Genomic DNA, 18,335 nt, shown 5'->3' on the forward strand with positions numbered 1-18,335 from the left:
AGGGGTTGGTGAGCAACATGTTGCTCACGAGCTACTGGTTGGGGACCACTGGACTATAGCATTGCATTAAACATAGACTACTTCATCATTTGCCATATGAGTTCCACTCTGAGGTACAGATCAGTTTGTTATACCCCAACGCCAACAGTCACTGCAGACTATGAGCCTGGGGGATCCAGTCAAATACTACCCCTCCTCCACTAGCCCCCCCTTCATCACAGGCAAGGTTCAACAAGTCAAACAGCATTATGAAAGTTCTTAGTTTTCCTTTTAAGCTTTCCCCTGTTTCAGATTTCAAAATCCTATTCCTTTTTTCCCTTTGTCCCCACGTCTGCTCTGCCAATAAGGAGAAGGGTCCTGGGGTCCTGCCCTGCAGCAATGATCCAGCACCATAAATTATCCAAACTCTGCCCCATAAAAATCCACAGAGTCAAGTGTTTATTTTGTGGCGTAAAACCTTGAGATTTGGGGTCAGGGAGAAGTGAGCATTTTCAGAATTTCTATTCAACCATTTGCCCCCACTATTTTTTTATTACGGGCGACCATGAGCTAGAGAATATGTATTTATGGCAGGGCAGCTGGAAAACCAAAATGCAACCCAAATCTCTGACCCACTGTTGCACTCTCTGTGCGAGAAAGTAACCCTTTCAGCTTCATACCCTGTAACAGGCCAGCACAGTAATTCTGCAAGAAGCTTTTGTTATTTCAGATATTAAGGGTTTTAAAATTTAGGTTAAATGAGTGAAAAGTCATTGAAGGATGATATACTCGTTTGTGCATGGGAATATTCTGCTGGAAGTGAAAAAATTGACAAATATAAAATAGTTTTGCCCTTCTATGGATCAATACCACTGGAAGCAGGTTTATGAAGGTATGATCTTGCTGGATTTGTTTTCTAAGTTTTTTACATTGTAAAAAGAATGGTAACTAGTTTAAGAAAAAATATGTGCTGGTAAAAGACAAAGGGCATAACCTTATTTATGTATATAGAAGTGATTTTGCTGAAACCTTTGGAGTTGGCCATGTACAAGCTAATCATTATAAACAATTTAGTTATCAAACTATATTCTCATTGGTATGTGTATGAGCCCCCAAATAAGCTATTTTGCTAGTTAAGCTTGGTACAATTGAACGAACTTATAATGTAAAGAGTTTAACTGAAAGATGGCATATAGCTGATCACAATGCTGATTTTAGTGCTTTCTAGGGCAACGTTACTGCAACCATTATTTCTGCTACCATAATCTCATTGGCCCGATGGGCAGGCTTGTGATAACTCTGGAATCAGACACAGTTATCCAACTAGCAACTAGTCTTAATGTATGGAGCACTGATAAAATCATTGGCTGTATGCCACGGATAATGGGCTCTTATTGGCAAATTCTGCAACTTTTATTTAAAATCTGTTTTTTCCATGTTTGGGGCCCTAAATGGACAATAATGTGTTTGATGGATTGGTTAAGCTTCAAAAATATAACCTTATATCCCCAGGAATATTGTTTCCCGGTAAAAATACTATTTTTATTGTAAGTTTAAAGAAGAGTCTCCAATATACCATTTTCTCATTCCCCTTATACACATGTATGAACACACACAAATGCAATTGCTAAGTGAAGGTGCAAAACCTGCACACAAAATTGACATTTTCTATACAATGTGTGCCCCTCTGCAGAATTTCAGCATATCAAGATTTAAGGATATTTTGTAATACTTAAAAATTGATTAGTGCTAGCACAACTTTCCATCTAGTATAGTTTTTACTGGAGAAGAAGACAGCACCCTATTGATCAGGTTATACCTAATTGAGCCTTGTAGTCAACTGAAAAGATTTATGATTTGCCAAATAAAGCTGGTCCAAATGTTCATCCCCCTAGGACCTAGGGGATGAACATTTGGATCAGCTTTATTTGACCAAAGTCATTAACTGGAATACATGGGTCATGGACCCTGGCAACCAAAAAAAACTGAGTAACCGCCAAGCTTCAATATAATTGCAATTTTTAATTTTAACATGGTCATGGAACTCTTTGGTAATCTATAATATCCTTACATTTTACAAGAGGGGTATTTTATTCACTATATAATACACAAAAGCCATGTATATCTTGTAAATTATATATTGTAAATTATTTATTATATTATTGAGTCCAATAAAAAGGTAATTTGAGAGTTTTGGCTTGGGAAAGCAAGTTGCAAGTAAAACTCGGTGTCTATGGAAATGCATAAATAAATGCTAGAATTCAGATTGTCGTTAACCAGCTTGAATATATTTATTTTAAATTACAGGTGGTTTTTCCATGTTTGGGGCCATTGACCAACAATATCCGCAATCAACTTCCAGCTTGGGTAGATCTGAGTAACAATCTGAGAACAATAATGTGGGAAGTTGTCCACCAACAAGGAATTAAGGTGGTCAGAGTTCTCCATCTATTTCTGTGTGCATATGATATGGAAACATACAAAAAATAGTATCATCTAGGTTTTCAAGGGTGCTGAGTCTACCATCCTATTCCTCATGAGGCAACTTCGGGCAATTTTGGAAATCCGAAGAGATTTGTATGCCATCCCGCTGGCAAATTGTATTTTTGCCAATGGGAAAACATTTTTGGGAGATTATTGGTACCCGCAGTAAAGAAGATTTGTCTCTGGGCGACTAATCTCCCCATCTGCCAACACCCTAACAGTCTGTCTGAATAAAGTGAGCAGTGTTCTTAATCTAGTCTTTATCTATATCATTACTTATTGCTGTAAAGCCTAGTGAAATAAACAAAAGGTAAAGGGACAATATAATCATTTGTTTTCTTATCATCTCCACTAATTTTGTGTAACCAAATCATCATACTGCTGGTTTGGGACATCAGGGTCAGGCACATATGCTGCTATGACCATTGAGGACATATCTGTGAGAACTGCGAAAAAATACCTTTGATTACCTGTCACTACTTCCTATTAAAACAGCAGGTAAGTTATTTTTTTATTTTGTTCTTATTTCTGATATTCTCTGCATTTGTTTTTTTATATTTCTTCTATCCTAACATTTCTTTCCTATACAAGTAAGTGTTAGTAAGTCCTTAACATTTAGCATGTATCACACTGTGCTAAATACTGAAATAAAAAACCTACTACTCACTGAAATGTAAGCCTTAATGCTCTAACTATACATGTAGAGGTTTTGTGCTAGAAACCACAGGAAGGTTTGGCAAGCCCTTGATAATGTAACATGGTGTTGTCCAGTTGGCAGGTGAAGTGATACAGGAACAGAAACTGAAAGTTTTAAAGAAATGATAAATGGAAAAATCAAGAGTGAATTAAGGAGAATGTAAAAACCAGATAGAAATTATTAAAAAGAAAAAGCAAATGAAACAATTGTGACAGCAGGAGAAAAAGAGATACACTATGACCATTATGTGTGATTAGAAATCTGGATCAAGAGCAGTCATTTTTGCAACTATTACAAAAATCTGAAGGGAACCAGTGAAGTGGATGACAGAGTCAGAATGTAACCACAGTACAGAAGTGACTGGTGTAGTGTTTGAGCCTGGCAGTGCCAATTATAATACACTAGGTCAGTGCTGTTTCCCTTAGCAATCACTGACTGTTTAAATTTAATTGCATATTGGTTGCTAAGGACAACATCAACAGCAATGTTTGTCTCCAATGTTAATAAACATGCCCTTAGAAAAGACAGTCTGTAAAGCAGGAAGCTGGATCATAGGGCTGACTATTTCAGGCTTTTTGGGTTCAAGCCCACTTTCCACTCCAGCAGCTAGTCAGACCCCCTTTTACTCATAATAAAGATACATAAAATCATTGTTACAATGTTTATTTTGCCGAAGCTTCAGATGTAATTGAAACAGTAAAAAACATTTACACCAAATTTTCTCCTAATTGACTTTCAGTTTAGGGCCCCCAACTACTCCCCTGGGACACATTTCTGGAAACTCTGCCAAAGTGGGTTGCCAAGAAGTTATGTAATGAACAAGTGATGTCTTAGTAGGAAGTATCTGCAGTGAAGCTATTTGTTTTTCTGACTGCCAGTGGAACCAACCACCAACTGCTGGATGTTGATGTGTGGTGAACAGGAGTGGGTGAAGTATCATGTCATTTTCATGTTATTTATGGGATAGATATATGATCAAGAGACAGCTGTTTTGGCCAAATATCAAAGTAAAATCCCTAATTTAATATTCAATGGTGGGCAAAGAGCAGAATTGCAGAAGTTTGTTAAAGTGATTTGTGTTTCACTATTTACTGTACCTAGATTCTTTTTGTTGCTAATGTTGTTGAGGAAGGATTGACAGAACTATGGAAGGATTGAAGAAAGTGAAATTTTGAATGATAGGTGATTTCTCAAGAGGAGAAAAATAAATGGTACAGACAATATCTCTCTTTAATATCAGTATTTAGTATCACAATTAGCATCCTATAACAAATATATCTTGCTTGATTGAGAGAGTCCAATTATATATTTATATATATTTGACAAAAACACATTTTTAACTAATGGTCACTCATCACAAATAGACCCTAAATAAACCCTAAAAATCAATATGGCTAAATATGCCATATTTTATATACTGACCTCAGTGCACCAGCCTAAAGTTTCAGCTTTTCAATAGCAGCAATGATTCAGGACTTCAAACTTGTCACAGGCTCAGTGGGCAGCTTTTGAGAAACTAAGCTTCGTCTTAAATAATTAAGTGGAAAATATGGTTGTCCTGTAATATAAGCGGATACTACAGGGTTGATTATTAAATTCTGACGCTAATTGCACTGGTTTCTGTGCTGCCATGTAGTAATTATCTGTATTAATTACTAATCAGCCTTATATTGTGATATTTATATTCTATGTGTACTGTAAATTGTGAGTGGGTCCCTAAGCTCAGTAAGTAACAGCAGCACAGAGCATGTGCAGTGAATCAGCAGAAAAGAAGATGGGGAGCTACTGGGGCATCTTTGGAGGCACATATCTTTACTGCTAAAGGGCTGTGGTTGCCTTGGGCTGGGACAGAAGCCCAAAGCTTTTTTTTCCAAGGGAAGATGGCTCATATATTACCAGATAAATGTTCAGATGAAGGCATTAGTGCACTCACCATTCCCCTCCTCATTTACATTTTTACTTATTAATCGGATTTTTGGTTTTCCAATAGTGTGGGATCATATTTCTAGCAATTGCTATCATAAATTTAATCAAGAGATCAGCAATAATACTCTTATTGATATAATCATATAGCAATGAGACACATGGGGGGAATGTAATATGCTTCATTATCGCAAAAAACTTTCGCAAAGACACTTGCACCCATTAGGGACCATGTTTGAGCCATTTTTTGACACATTAAGACCTTAATGACTTCCTTGCAAAGTTTAATAATCAGTGTATGCAATACAATTTTGCAATCGTTTTTTGCGACAAAATATTTAACGAAACTCCAGAGCAGGTGTTAAAGGTTCCCAATGCACAATTAAGATTCACAATGCAATAAAAGCCTAACGAGCAATATTCAGTGCCGATTCTAAGGAAAACGCTGCCTGAGGTGGCTCCTGCAATGCCGCCCCCCCTCGCCGGCTTACCTGTCGGGAGGGGAGACAGGAACACTAATGCGGAGAGATCAATTGCGCTCTCTCGCATTAGTAAAGCCGAATTTCTGGTTTAAAAACTGGAAATTTGGCTCTTAAAGGTACCAGGAGCCACTTTTTGTTGCCCCTGGAAACCTCTCCAGCGTGCCTCATTGGCGACGCGCACCGGGCAATATTACATTGCGTCAGGAGAATTTTTATTTTTTTATTTTGCTCTTAGCGAATTGTATTACATTTCCCCCTAAGAACATCTATGTGCAGCTTAAATATTTGCATTTTTTAAAAAATACTCTGTATATATATTCAAAATGGTTTGATGATCTCGTACTCAAACCAAATATGGGTATAGGTACCTCTACCCTTCTCACACCTCAACCCAATCTCTTTAACACTGCCATGTTAATTAAACCCTCTTACTCTTTTAACCCCTTTTCCTTGCTCACATTGATCTGTGGTTTCTTACTTTCTTTGCAACAACTTTACACTATTTTATCCAATTGTCACCTTTTTCCATTCTACTCAATATAGCTTTGATCCTTCCACATAAATAGTATTGTTTTTGGTCACTTAGCTCTCATTCTGCCTCACCTGATCCATTAACTGCTGCCCATCTCTCCTAACTAGTCCATTGGTTTTCAAAATCCTAAATCTCTTTAATACATCTAAATTTCAGTTGTTTAATTATCTCAGCCCCTTTTTGCCTATTGACACTTGTAAAGTTGGATCTGCCAGTGTATTTCTGCTAGTGGAGCAACTTCTGCCACCACTTGTGCTGCCTGTCATTGCCTTGAATGACAATGAATGTGCATTTGAATACATTTGGGCCAAACGCCGCCTGAAGTAGAACAATGAGTAAAATGTATCCTTATATATTGTGGAGAAAACGCTTTGTGTGCCATTGGCCTTAATGTTTATTCTGCGTCCACAAACTCACCCACTTACCCCTTTTCCAGTTAATCCTAAAGTACTTAAGTCTCACCTTCATCCATTGTTCTAACCTTCTTCCTAGTGCACTCTTGTCTCAAACTCTTTTTGGTAGTAGGTTTTTTAGGTTTTTAGCTTCCTGGATTTGTTTTGTTTGTACAAGGTATTAACCCAGAGGTCAGTGAAAGGCCAGTGATTCCTTTTACCTTCTCCTTTTCTTGGAGAAGATCCAGATCTTATCTACCACATGCAACAAACCCACACCTCTGTTCTGGAACAACATGTCTTTGAATTCCCTCCACCCCAGGAGGCACAAACTGTCCCCAATAGAGCCTGAATACTGATGGCAGATAAGTACACTCATAGTCCACTCCTTCCTCCACATTTGTTTCAGACTCTCCCATTGTCTGCTCTCTCTCTCTCTCTCTCTCTATATATATAGTGAATAAAGTACCCTCTCTTGTAAAATATAAGGATATTATAAGTCACCGAGGAGTTTCATGACCATAGAAAAACACGAGCCCGAAGGCCGAGTGTTTTTATACAGGTCATGGAACTCCGAGGTAACTTCTAATATCCTCATATTTTACAACTGGGGGTACTTTATTTATTATAATACACAAATTTTAGTAAGTCATGTGACAGAAATGACATCACTACTCACCGTTTATAACTGATGACATCAGAACTCACCGTTTATAAGGATATAATTTACAGGATATTCATGGCTTTTGTGTATTATATGTATATATATTTATATATATATATATATTTTTTTTTAAATTAGTGGTGAGCACAACTTTCCCTTGTTTGTTATATATATATATATATATATATATATATATATATATATATATATATATATATATATATATAAAACAGTAAGGTATATTATATGTTATCATACACAAGATGAACTTATGGAAAATGAATAAACTATACAATTAAAGTAGGTTCAACACTTATCACTGAACTGGGTTGCTCGCTGATGCAGCTAATGGGCTAAGTCTTAGTAGGTTGTAGGTATATGTAAATGAGACGGGGGGCAAAATAAAAAATGTGATTTTAGCAGGGAATGGTATCATATTAAAGACTTTACTAGTTGCAACTTGTAAAGTGTCATCTTCTTTCCTTTTCTTCCCCCTGTGTACTCACAAGGCTTTTTAAACCTTTATTCTACCAAACTCATACTGTTGTCATTGCATCACTAGAACACCAGACCTCCATGGTTAAAATGTTTCTGTATTGATATGTAAATAGGTTATAATTCCCATGGTGTACTGTGAGGTCTTCATTCAAATAAGGAAAGCAGTCCACCATATCAATCTAGATGTAATCTTTCTTTAATAACATCCACATTCCCCTAATTGCCACCTGCCCGGTATTTTACCGGCCTGGCGGGTAAAAATGTTGCTTGATGCCAATGTTATGTATAGGGAAATACCACAATAATATAGAAAGGCCGGTATTTTTTTCCAGAAAAGGTGGCAACCCTAAATACACTGTAAGTTATTGCCTCAAAGGAGAGCAGCTGTTTACAGTGATTTAGCCTCTGTTTTTGCCATTTCAAAATATGCTGTGCTCAGATTTTATAGTTTTTCAAAATTGAAATGTTTGAATGGACTACAAAGCCCACAAGTATTACAAGCTATTTACTCACATGAGGGAAGTATGTGCAACAGCCATATACTGTTATTGCTGCCATTGCATTTATCAAATTTTAACCCCATTGAATTGTGGCCTTAGGTCACTAGCTTGTGCAAATCCCAGAATGCACTATGCACTATGAAGTTCCTCACTACTGTCTGACACCAGTAAATATTTAAAGGGTGACTGTGACACAGAATAAAGACAAAGGTTTATAATGCTTACTGTGATGTAGTCGGTAATTTATCAATAAATTGGACAATCATCCCCAATGCACCACACTCTACAGGCACAATTTGTATCCCCATAACACTGACCCTGGTAGGCAGCAGACTTAGTTGGCGCAAATTCATATTTAATATATACCTCCATTTCCTGAGAGCTTTCACCACCATGCAAGTTTTTTCAGCAAAAATCCCAAATTTAAATTTATTGAGTGCACAAAACATGGAAGCGCAAATAAAAAAATACTACTTTCACCACCATTCAAGTTTTTTCAGCAAAAATCCCAAATTTAAATTTATTGAGTGCACAAAACATGGAAGCGCAAATAAAAAAATACTACTGGTAGAAGTCAATGTGAATCAATAGGAATGAAGGGCAGGTGTGATTTCACTGCATGTTTTTCTTAACACTTCTAAACAATCTAATTTTCAATATTGAGTTTTCAAGTTTTATGTTTTTTAAATGAAAAAAAAAACTAAAACATTTTTTAATTTTTATAAATCAGCCTCCATTTGTGTTTGTTCTTCTCCAGGCCTGGCAATCAACTGACTTCTGCAACACTGTTTCAAGAGTCAGAGCCAGGACAGCAAGAATGTAAACACAGGCACATTCTGCTTTAAATAGCAATTACATTTACAAATTCCTTTAAAACCTTTCAAGTTTTTTGTTTAATAAATAAAGGAAAATTGCTTTGAATTATATTGTCTCTAATTGTGCAAAAACTGTTTTTGGGTGAAGTTCACTTTTCTCTGTAACTTATGGTTCTGCTGGATAATTTTTCCATAGCAGGAGATTATGGACTGGTGGGAAAAATTCAAGGATATAGTGTTTGGAATAGGAGAACTTCTGTAAGTGTCTATAGTGCTTAGTGTTTACTATCCAATATAACATACCTAGTGAAAAAAATTTTTTCCAAATGTGTTGTGTTAAAGTGCACCTTGCAATAACCATAGCCTACAGAGCGGAGGCAGAAACTCAGAGTTGTGTCGTGGCCATGGTTACATGTAAATACTGTGCAATTTCCGTGTATTTAAATACTTGGCAGATGACAGTAACATTAATTTTTTCTTTTCTTTTTTTGTGTTTTTAACAGTCATAATTCCCTAGAAAAAAAAGTAATATGTTAAAATTAGGAGCAATTGGCTGCTCCACGTAGACATTTTTGTAACTCTGCTGGGAAAATGCATGAATGCAAAAATTCAAACAGAGTTTTTATGCTGTCTTTTCAGTAAAAGGAAAAAAAATCCCTTTATGTGAATTTCAGTCAAGAGCAGTTGCTGTGTCATTAAAGTGATAATGTAGAGGCAAACTGTTTTTTCAGGGGAGATAGCAAGCATTGTTGCCTGGCCAGAAGAATTCCCTCCATTTGGCTAGATGTGAATGCTAATTGCAGGGCAGTAGGTGCATGGATTGCACAGTCACACAGAGTGGGATGAGGGGAGGGGGCTGGCCCCAAGCTCACTGGCTGGCTGAGAAACAAGCCCAGTGACCAACACTAGCAGTGCAGGAGTTAAAGGCCCTTCTATTTCCGGATTTGCTCATTGCTGAAGGCTTGTAGTGGAGCTGGAGAAAGAGGGAGGGAGACAGGAGCATCCCCTACACACAGCAAGAACTGAGCATCCTCCAGGAGGAAGGTAGGAGAGGAGCTGCTGCTGCACCATGCCAGTCTGAGACACACACACACACAGCCTGTGTTTGTTCTGTCTGGAGCTCAATCTCATCTCTGTCTCCATACTCACAGGAAGCCACAGAAAGGGGGTGCATAGACTGGAGCACCAACAGAGGAGGCTGTTTGGGGGGCTGCCGTTTGCACACCTCCCTCCTCCTTCACTCCCCCCACCCACTGCTCCTGAAGATCATCAGTCATTTGGATTTTGACAGATCTTGCAACCTTGATGGACAGACAGAGAGAGCAGCTTTAAGATACCCAGAGAGGAGAGGGAAATACGCACAGCTCCTGTGGCTCTCCATGCTCTAGTCTCCAGCTTGGGCTTCACCCTGGACTCAGGTCCCACCTTGTTCCCTTGCACTGAGGACACTTCCAGTCTTGTCCAGGAACAGCTGCCCTTCTTCCACAAGTCTCCCAGGCGGACCCAACTCGGAATGGCACAAAGGGTAGGTGCTTCCATTGTGGCCAGTTGGCATGCACCCTAGGCCAGCTGGTGGTGGGAGCCTGCTCTGCTGGGTTCCACTGGCTGTGCCTTGGCTGCTTGTATTGTCTTTATAGATTTATCTTAGGTGCATTCCCTAGAAAGTCAGCAGTCTGAGATTTTGTTTTAAATGTAATTTTTTAAATTGTACTTTATGGAAAACACAGTGGGATTTCTTAACAAGTATCAGGGTGATACATGTTTTACGAAAATATTTTATTTAAAATGGGATACAATAAAACATGGTTTCTTTTTTTTTAAATGAGCATACTAACAGACACACACACAACCCCAAATAGATAATTTAAAGTGCACTGTAAAGGGATTTTACTTTTGGACTAAAATCCTGCTGTCCCTCATTAAGCTTACATTTTAACATTCAAAGGAGTACTTAAGGGTGCCCCCCTTGCAGGGCAGTATATAGGATCCTGGGGCTTGGAGTGTGTAGAGCAAGGCAGGGAAGTCAGATTGTGTTTGTAGCATTGTTTTTATCCCAGCTTATTAGTTGCCTGGTAAGTTTTAGTTTAAAAACTTTCTTTTCTAGGCAACCGAGAGGCGTTAACATTTCTCCCCCTGCAGCCAAAACATAACACATCAAATGAGCAGATCCTTATCTCCTGAGCCTACAGCACGTTCTGCAAAAATGTGTGTGCTCAGTTGTTCACATGGCAAAAAGAGTTTCTTAGAAGCTTAAAAATAATATATATTATATTTATAGATATTTGCAACTGTGTGTGTACATTCACACAGAAGCAAATCTAGATATTAACACAATTGGGCAGTTTTACAAATAAACTTTTCTTAAAAAAAACTGTTTACTAATGAGTTCAAGGGAAATTAGCATTCTAGCGCAAGCCTCTCTAAATGTGTGATTTACACTTATATGTTTGTATATATTTGCTAAATAGCCTTGGGCACGTGAGAAAAGGCACTGTTAGAAAACTTTTGCATTAAAATGGTCTCTCTTTAAATTTAAATTACCCCTGCATACTACATTTCATCTCTGTGTAAAATAAAATAAAGCCCAATTTAAACTGTTTTCAGAAGGTGGACATAAAAAGCACATAAAAGCAAGATTTACAAGCATAAAATATTTAACTATCTGTGGTGTTGATTACAGATATTTATTTAGAACATAAATATATAAAGCTTAAAAAGAGAAAATTATGAGTATGCACACTCACACACTGGCACACAAACACACATACACATATATATATATAGATATATGTATTTATATATATATTTATATACACGCAGGAAAGCCTTTTTCTTAAAGTTAAAAACTAACATTTGTACAGAGTACTGAACACCGAACAAAGATAGGATCATTTTATAATAAATACCAATGAGGTTAGAAATTCCCTTCTTAGAATTCTGTTTAAAATTTGGTATTAAGTGAGAAAAAAGGGCTACTTGTATCAAAAAATCCCCAAAAAGCCTATCACACGGTCTTTTCACTGTCTGTAAACTCTACAACTGCTGTTAAACCTCCAGGGCAGGGAACAGGAAAAGTTGAAAAATCCGAGCTTGCAGGGTAAACACAGATATTTAGATTTCTGGAAAAGTTCCTGAACAAATCCCTAAAGTTTATACTGAGCAAATGCCTGACAATGTTGTGAGATTAAATGAATAGAAATAGATGTTTTTAATAGCCAAGAATGGCAGTGTGAGGGTGAAGTATTAGGAGGCTTTAGGAGACTTTTTATTTGCATTCTGTGTATGTGTTTTAATCCTGGATAAACTGGTAAATTTATAATTTCATTTGATATTTTTAAAGGGTTCATTAAAATAGAATATTATGCTTTTTAATTCCCTATAGGCCACAGCAAAACACGCATTGCAAGAAGTTAAATAATTAATGCTTTACTAGGCTTGTCACATTATGACAGAACTTCTGCAGAACTTCGGCACTTTTAAGTTGTAAAATGGCAGTATTTAGATAAAGCAGATTTTTGGACTTTTTTAGCTTAAATAAAGAAATATTTTTTCAGAGTTTTTTTAGAAGTTCAATGGAAACATACTTGTTGAATTCCAGAAATGATGTAATTCATAATGCAGATCAAGCACATTTTATTTTATTCATTTTATCATATAACATTATGGATTCATTTTACAGATTCCGAGTTGAGATCTGGCAGGGAGGTATATGTAATTTTAGGAGGGTGACTTTATTTATTGTTACTTATGAGGGAGATTGGCTGTGTGTTTGCAAATGTATTTGAAATTAAGTTCAGTAAATGGCATGGTATTCCTGTGGGACATATCCAGGACATAGACTAGGTTGCAAGCTAATGAAACTGTTTTCTTTACATGCATTACTAAGAATAAAGGCCAGATTTCCCAAGGCTGATTAAGAGCCTAAGTAATTCTTTTTTAGAATCTGATCTTATGCTCAGTAGAGTTATTTATTTAAACATGTTTAATGTCTATTACATGTAAGAAATATATACGGACATGGATTATATATTTATTTTTATTGCATAACTGTCTATGTAATCTGTTTGTAGATGTACGCATTACTAAAACAAACTGCTTTCATGCTAACAGTACAAGGATAATAATGTAACTCATGGAGAATGTGTATCTTATAGTAACATGCAGTATCTGAATCAAAAAGTAATCACGGAGAATAAAATAAAGTGTACAGATGTTTTTTGCACAGAGCTTCCCATTTAACTGTGTTTGTAAGGAAAAAAGGACTGCATGTTATTAGAATGATATCATTATGGGAGAACCCCTAATATATATGGTTTTCTCATTCTCAGTATGATGAGATGCTGCATTACCCAACGTTGGATGGGATGCCTCTGGCAGGATTTGGGGATGCACACACAGGCCGAGCACTACAGCACCACTCACTTAGCCAGAGTGCACCCTATGGATCTACAGGAGCAGGTCACCGAGTACCAATGCCCCCTGGAATGGGCAGCAACGATGGTCTGAAAAGAGAGAAGGATGAGATTTATGGGTAAGTTAAATGTGCCTCAACATCTTGCACATGGTGCTACTCAATATACCTTCATGTCCTTTAACACTATATTTATATACAGGACTGGAATTTTCTTCAACTCCTCCAAAAAAAAGAAAAAAGAAATCTACTGTATATACTCATTCACTTTTATATGAATGCTGAAGCAGTCACACTTTCCCTACAATGTGGTTGTGTCTTGTATATATTTATACTGCCGTTGTTGTTTTCTATTGTACTGTTTAGTTGCCTGGGGTATAGATGATTATACTGTCCATATTACTGTGTATATAAGGGCATTGGGATGCATGCTGAGGTTAACCAGTCAAGTCTTACTTTTACAGCTGTATTGGTGAATATAATGCGAAGGATAAGGTTAGGAATAATTGAGTACAGTGTGTAAACTGGAGTACTTATGTGAGATTTTGTCCTGCAGTATGATTCCAAAAAACAATGACTTAATACAGTATTTATAGTATACTGTATATGTAAGACTATGATGTCTTAAACAGTGAAGGGTTAAATGGGGTTGTGTTGCCCGTGGGCTAATCTGGTATAGAGTATTTATCTCAGTAGCTGTGGATACTGTATTACTGCAAAGTATGGCCAGCATTGTTTTTTATGGCATTTTTATTCTCATTAACTGATGTTTCTACCAAGCTGTACATTCTCAAAATACTGCCACTGCCTCTACCCTGCATTGTGTTGTTTTAAGTGTTATAATGTTCTTATTCAAATGATTGGATATAGATTTATTTAGTGCATTTATATGTATAATCTGCCTGTATGTTATGTGGGCAGGTTCACTATGTGCATTGTAAGAACAAGTAGCACTGAATAACTGGATACATAAAAGCAAAGATCTATTTTATGGTAGTTCTTATTCTTTCCTGTTTTGGTTGTGGAATCTAAAATTCTCTGCAGTTAAAGTTTGATCTTTAACCATGTAGCAGGCCAGGCGTCTGGATTCTGTAGATCGGTCCTGGTAATTGTCAGCCATGTCTCCAGTACATATTTCTTTATTATAGCCGAAGCATTAGATTACAGGAGCCCACTCTTACTGATGCGAGGCTCACATAACCATAGTGAATGAAAGCTAAAATTCAAGTGCTGCCTGTATTTGTTATTTGCCTTTAATATACAAGGAGTGTGCATATGAGTTTGGATATATCATACTTTTGCTTCTTCAAAGTAACAAGCTTTACAAACACATATTTTGACCAAGACTTACTGGTTAAATGTGGTCAAAGACTCTTCTAGATGGGTTTAGAAGAAGTAGAAGAAGCTTTAAGTAGATTTTGGATCGGGTTTTACATACCCTTTATTGGAAGGCAAGTGTCTGCATGCAGCCAAAGAGTAAAGACATCAGCAGAATGAGGGATGTTTACATTAAAAATGTGGAAGTAATATACTGGGGAGAGTGCAGTTTATCTTCAATCAGTTCATGTAAATAGTGTGTGAAATAACCAACCAACTGACCCCCAAAGCTTGCAGTCCAATTGGAGGGGGATTCATAGTGGTTTTAAAAAAGTGTTTTATAGTATTCGTATGTACAAAAACAGTGATTATTTAAGGTTAATTATTTGTGGACTTCAAAGGCAGAGTGAAATTTCATATAATGCAGTCGCCATTTCTTACATGCATTCACATCACCATGTGTATTTGCGCATGCATGAAGATTCACATTTTATATATATATATATATATATATACACACATAAACACATGTAAATACACACACTCCACTACACTACACACACACTACATATTTATTTTAAAAAATAATCCATAATCCATTTCTATTGTGCTATAATTTGTTACATGCATATTTAAAATCTATAAAATGTATATATCTGCACATAGAGATACACATCCAGACATATGCACATATATATATATATATATATATATATATATATATATATATATATATATATATATATATATATATATATATATATATATATATATATATATATATATAAAACACTCCGTATGGTATAATCCATATGAAAAAAACCTGGCTCATGTTCTATTTTATTGTTTGTTTGTATAAACCTGGTTGTCCAGCAGTAGATAGCTACATTATAAACTGATCTAATTGGAAAATGATGCATATAAGAAATAGAAATACTCAAATGAAGGATCAGTGTGTATTTAGGTCTGTGTATTTGCTTTTGTTACCTACATATGTATGCATGTACACCCTCAGGGTACAACCCACTTCCAGGACGTCACATAAACTATTAATTAATGTCACTAATAAATCCTTGAAAAAAATGCTACATAGATTTTCTAAAGCGTGCAGCATGTGTGCAGTTTCATACCCTCAGTGTTTCTGCAAAGAGAGTACTATTTTTCATTTCTGTCTGTATTGTTAGCACCATACACTTCTGTTATACATTGTGTGGCCTGGACTATAAACTCTTAAATTTCTAAAATTCTCTCTGTTGCCTGTAGCACATGTATCTACTAAGTACCGGGATGCCTTTTGTCAAGGGCTTTTTTTTAACCATAATGTGACACTCCTAGTAGTCATGCTGATAACTTCCCCAAATCTTCTATAGGCACCCACTGTTTCCTCTGCTGGCTTTGGTGTTCGAGAAGTGCGAACTGGCTACGTGTTCCCCTCGTGACAATTCAGGGTCATTCCCAGGGGGCGATGTTTGCTCTTCAGATTCTTTTAATGAAGATATTGCTGTTTTTGCCAAACAGGTCAGTTTTTATTTATGTAAATCCATATACATCCAGGTGACTGGCCTGTGACATTGTGTTGCGTGGCCTTTAAAGCAAAAGCCTATGCTCGCAAACAGAATATTTGTCTACCCGAATCCTCTCCAAATGATAAATGAACAATTCTTCAAGTTGTACAGCACATTGTACACTGTGAACATTTACAGACAAGAAAGGAATTTGTATGACATCCACATGAGCTGAAGAATTATAGGAACAAGCTGTAGAAATGACAAGGAACTGCAATAATTAACTGTTTGCAAAATAATATTCCACGATAGATATCTGAAAGGAATTACTAGGCTGCAGTAGTTAAAAAAGCATGCGTCCCATACGTTTTTTTAAAAACAGAAAGATATTTATAAGTTTGATTTCCCAGCATCCTCAGTTAACCTAATTTTGACATCTCATTCCATGAAATAAATCACCAGACTGGATATGAAGCCAAAAAAGCAGAAACATGTCTGTGAGATAAGTAATGCCTGTGTTCTCAATTTTGAAAAACAATGGGTTAAACAGAAATGTTTCTTTAGCTTATAAAAATCTCATAGCAAGGGGGAAAAAAATCAATAAGAATGAAAAAAAAATGCTAAAACACAAGATCACTCTCAGCGCTCCCAGCAAATGTTTCTTCTTGAACTTAACATATAGAAAAGGAATCAGGTCTCTGACTTTATGTTTTATGGATGGGAAAACGGAGAGGATTTAAGACTTAAAAGGAAGGATGTTGTATTCTGCTATAGACAGGAGAGGTTGGATTCGTTTGCCAGGGTAATCTATCCTTTAGGAATACACACAGCATCACCATCAACAGTTTAATCGATTATTGGGAAATAAAAAGAAAAGTTTACCTGGTATAAAAAGGAAAGTAGGGGTTGAGAGGGCAGCCTTAAGGATAGAGGGCTTTCTATTCAATGAGCCGAACAAATACATATTTTATTCTGTATTTCCAGGTCAGAACAGAAAAACCCCTGTTCTCTTCCAACCCAGAGCTGGACAGTTTGGTAAGAAGAACTTGTTTTTGCTATTAAATTATGGATTGTGAGATTGTTTTTAATTACTGATGGGACATTGTGAAAAAAAGTCAAAAAAAGGCATGGAAAAGTAAATTTCTCTGTTTCTCTGTATACACCCTTCTACTACTGTGCAATATATTGCTTGTTATATAATATTGTATAATAATTAGTGGTTTAGTGTGTCTGATTCCATCCAGGCTAAAATCACACTAAAACAAAGAAAAAGGTATTTTAAAAGCAGATTGAACAATTCAAAATAATTATTGGAAGTCAATCCAATTTTCTGTAAACATTAGTGGCCATGTGAATGTTGACTAGTTCTGACTCAGTCATGTGAAAGTAGGCAAACACTGAGTACCTTTATCACCACGATATGTCTGGAAATATGAAGTCAGTTGCTGCCTATTATTTACAATGGGAAGCATGAAGCATATGGCACACTAGAGGCTTTTCCAAGAAAGAATAGACCTGTTCTCATGTCATAATTGCTTCCATATGCCTAAAACTATGCCATTGTCAACGGGGCTACAATTCTGGCCTCTTCAGCTCCACCATTTTTCTGAGCAAATCATAACAATCAAAATGAGATTGTGAGCTCCTAAGACCAGATTCTGATTCCTATTATTTAACCTGGAATTCATTCTAAAATAATTTTGTATCCATCTTATTTTCTAGATGATTCAAGCCATTCAAGTTTTACGATTCCACCTGTTGGAGTTAGAAAAGGTACGTTCTGCTCTGTAGAGACATATTGTATCACATTTGCTTAACAACACTTTGCTTTAGCAAGGAAAACATTATACAAATGATGTATTTAGGAGATCAAAGCTGCTAATCCTCAGCGTTGCTGGCAGAGCTCTTGAGCTTTCATCCTGCATTTGCGTGTAATCAGGAAGAGTTGATATGTGAATTTCTCTGTTTCCACATAAACAATCTTTACTGTCTGCCAAGTATAAATAAGGCAGGCCATTCCTTGATGTCTGATTGCATGGGATAGGGCGAGTTCAGGAATCTATGTTGTTTCTTGGAAATTCTCTTTTTCATTACTAAGCATTCAGTATAAATAGAGGTGTGGGGCATGGTTATTAG

At 36.5% G+C, this 18,335-nt stretch overlaps 1 protein-coding gene across 3 annotated transcripts in view; it reads left to right on the forward strand.

Moving 5' to 3' along the window:
• The first annotated feature begins 9,784 nt into the window (after positions 1 to 9,784).
• Positions 9,785 to 18,335, forward strand: part of meis3.L (Meis homeobox 3 L homeolog) — a 29,865-nt gene continuing 21,314 nt past the window's right edge. The window contains exons 1-6 of one of the 3 annotated variants that reach the window (XM_018228704.2): positions 9,790 to 10,010; positions 10,118 to 10,491; positions 13,295 to 13,497; positions 16,065 to 16,212; positions 17,184 to 17,234; positions 17,922 to 17,972. In XM_018228704.2, the coding sequence (XP_018084193.1) occupies positions 10,480 to 10,491; positions 13,295 to 13,497; positions 16,065 to 16,212; positions 17,184 to 17,234; positions 17,922 to 17,972 (465 nt within the window). In that variant the 5' untranslated portion in view covers positions 9,790 to 10,010; positions 10,118 to 10,479. 3 annotated transcript variants of the gene reach the window in all.

Source organism: Xenopus laevis, chromosome 8L, assembly GCF_017654675.1.
Source record: "Xenopus laevis strain J_2021 chromosome 8L, Xenopus_laevis_v10.1, whole genome shotgun sequence".
Lineage (NCBI taxonomy): Eukaryota > Metazoa > Chordata > Amphibia > Anura > Pipidae > Xenopus > Xenopus laevis.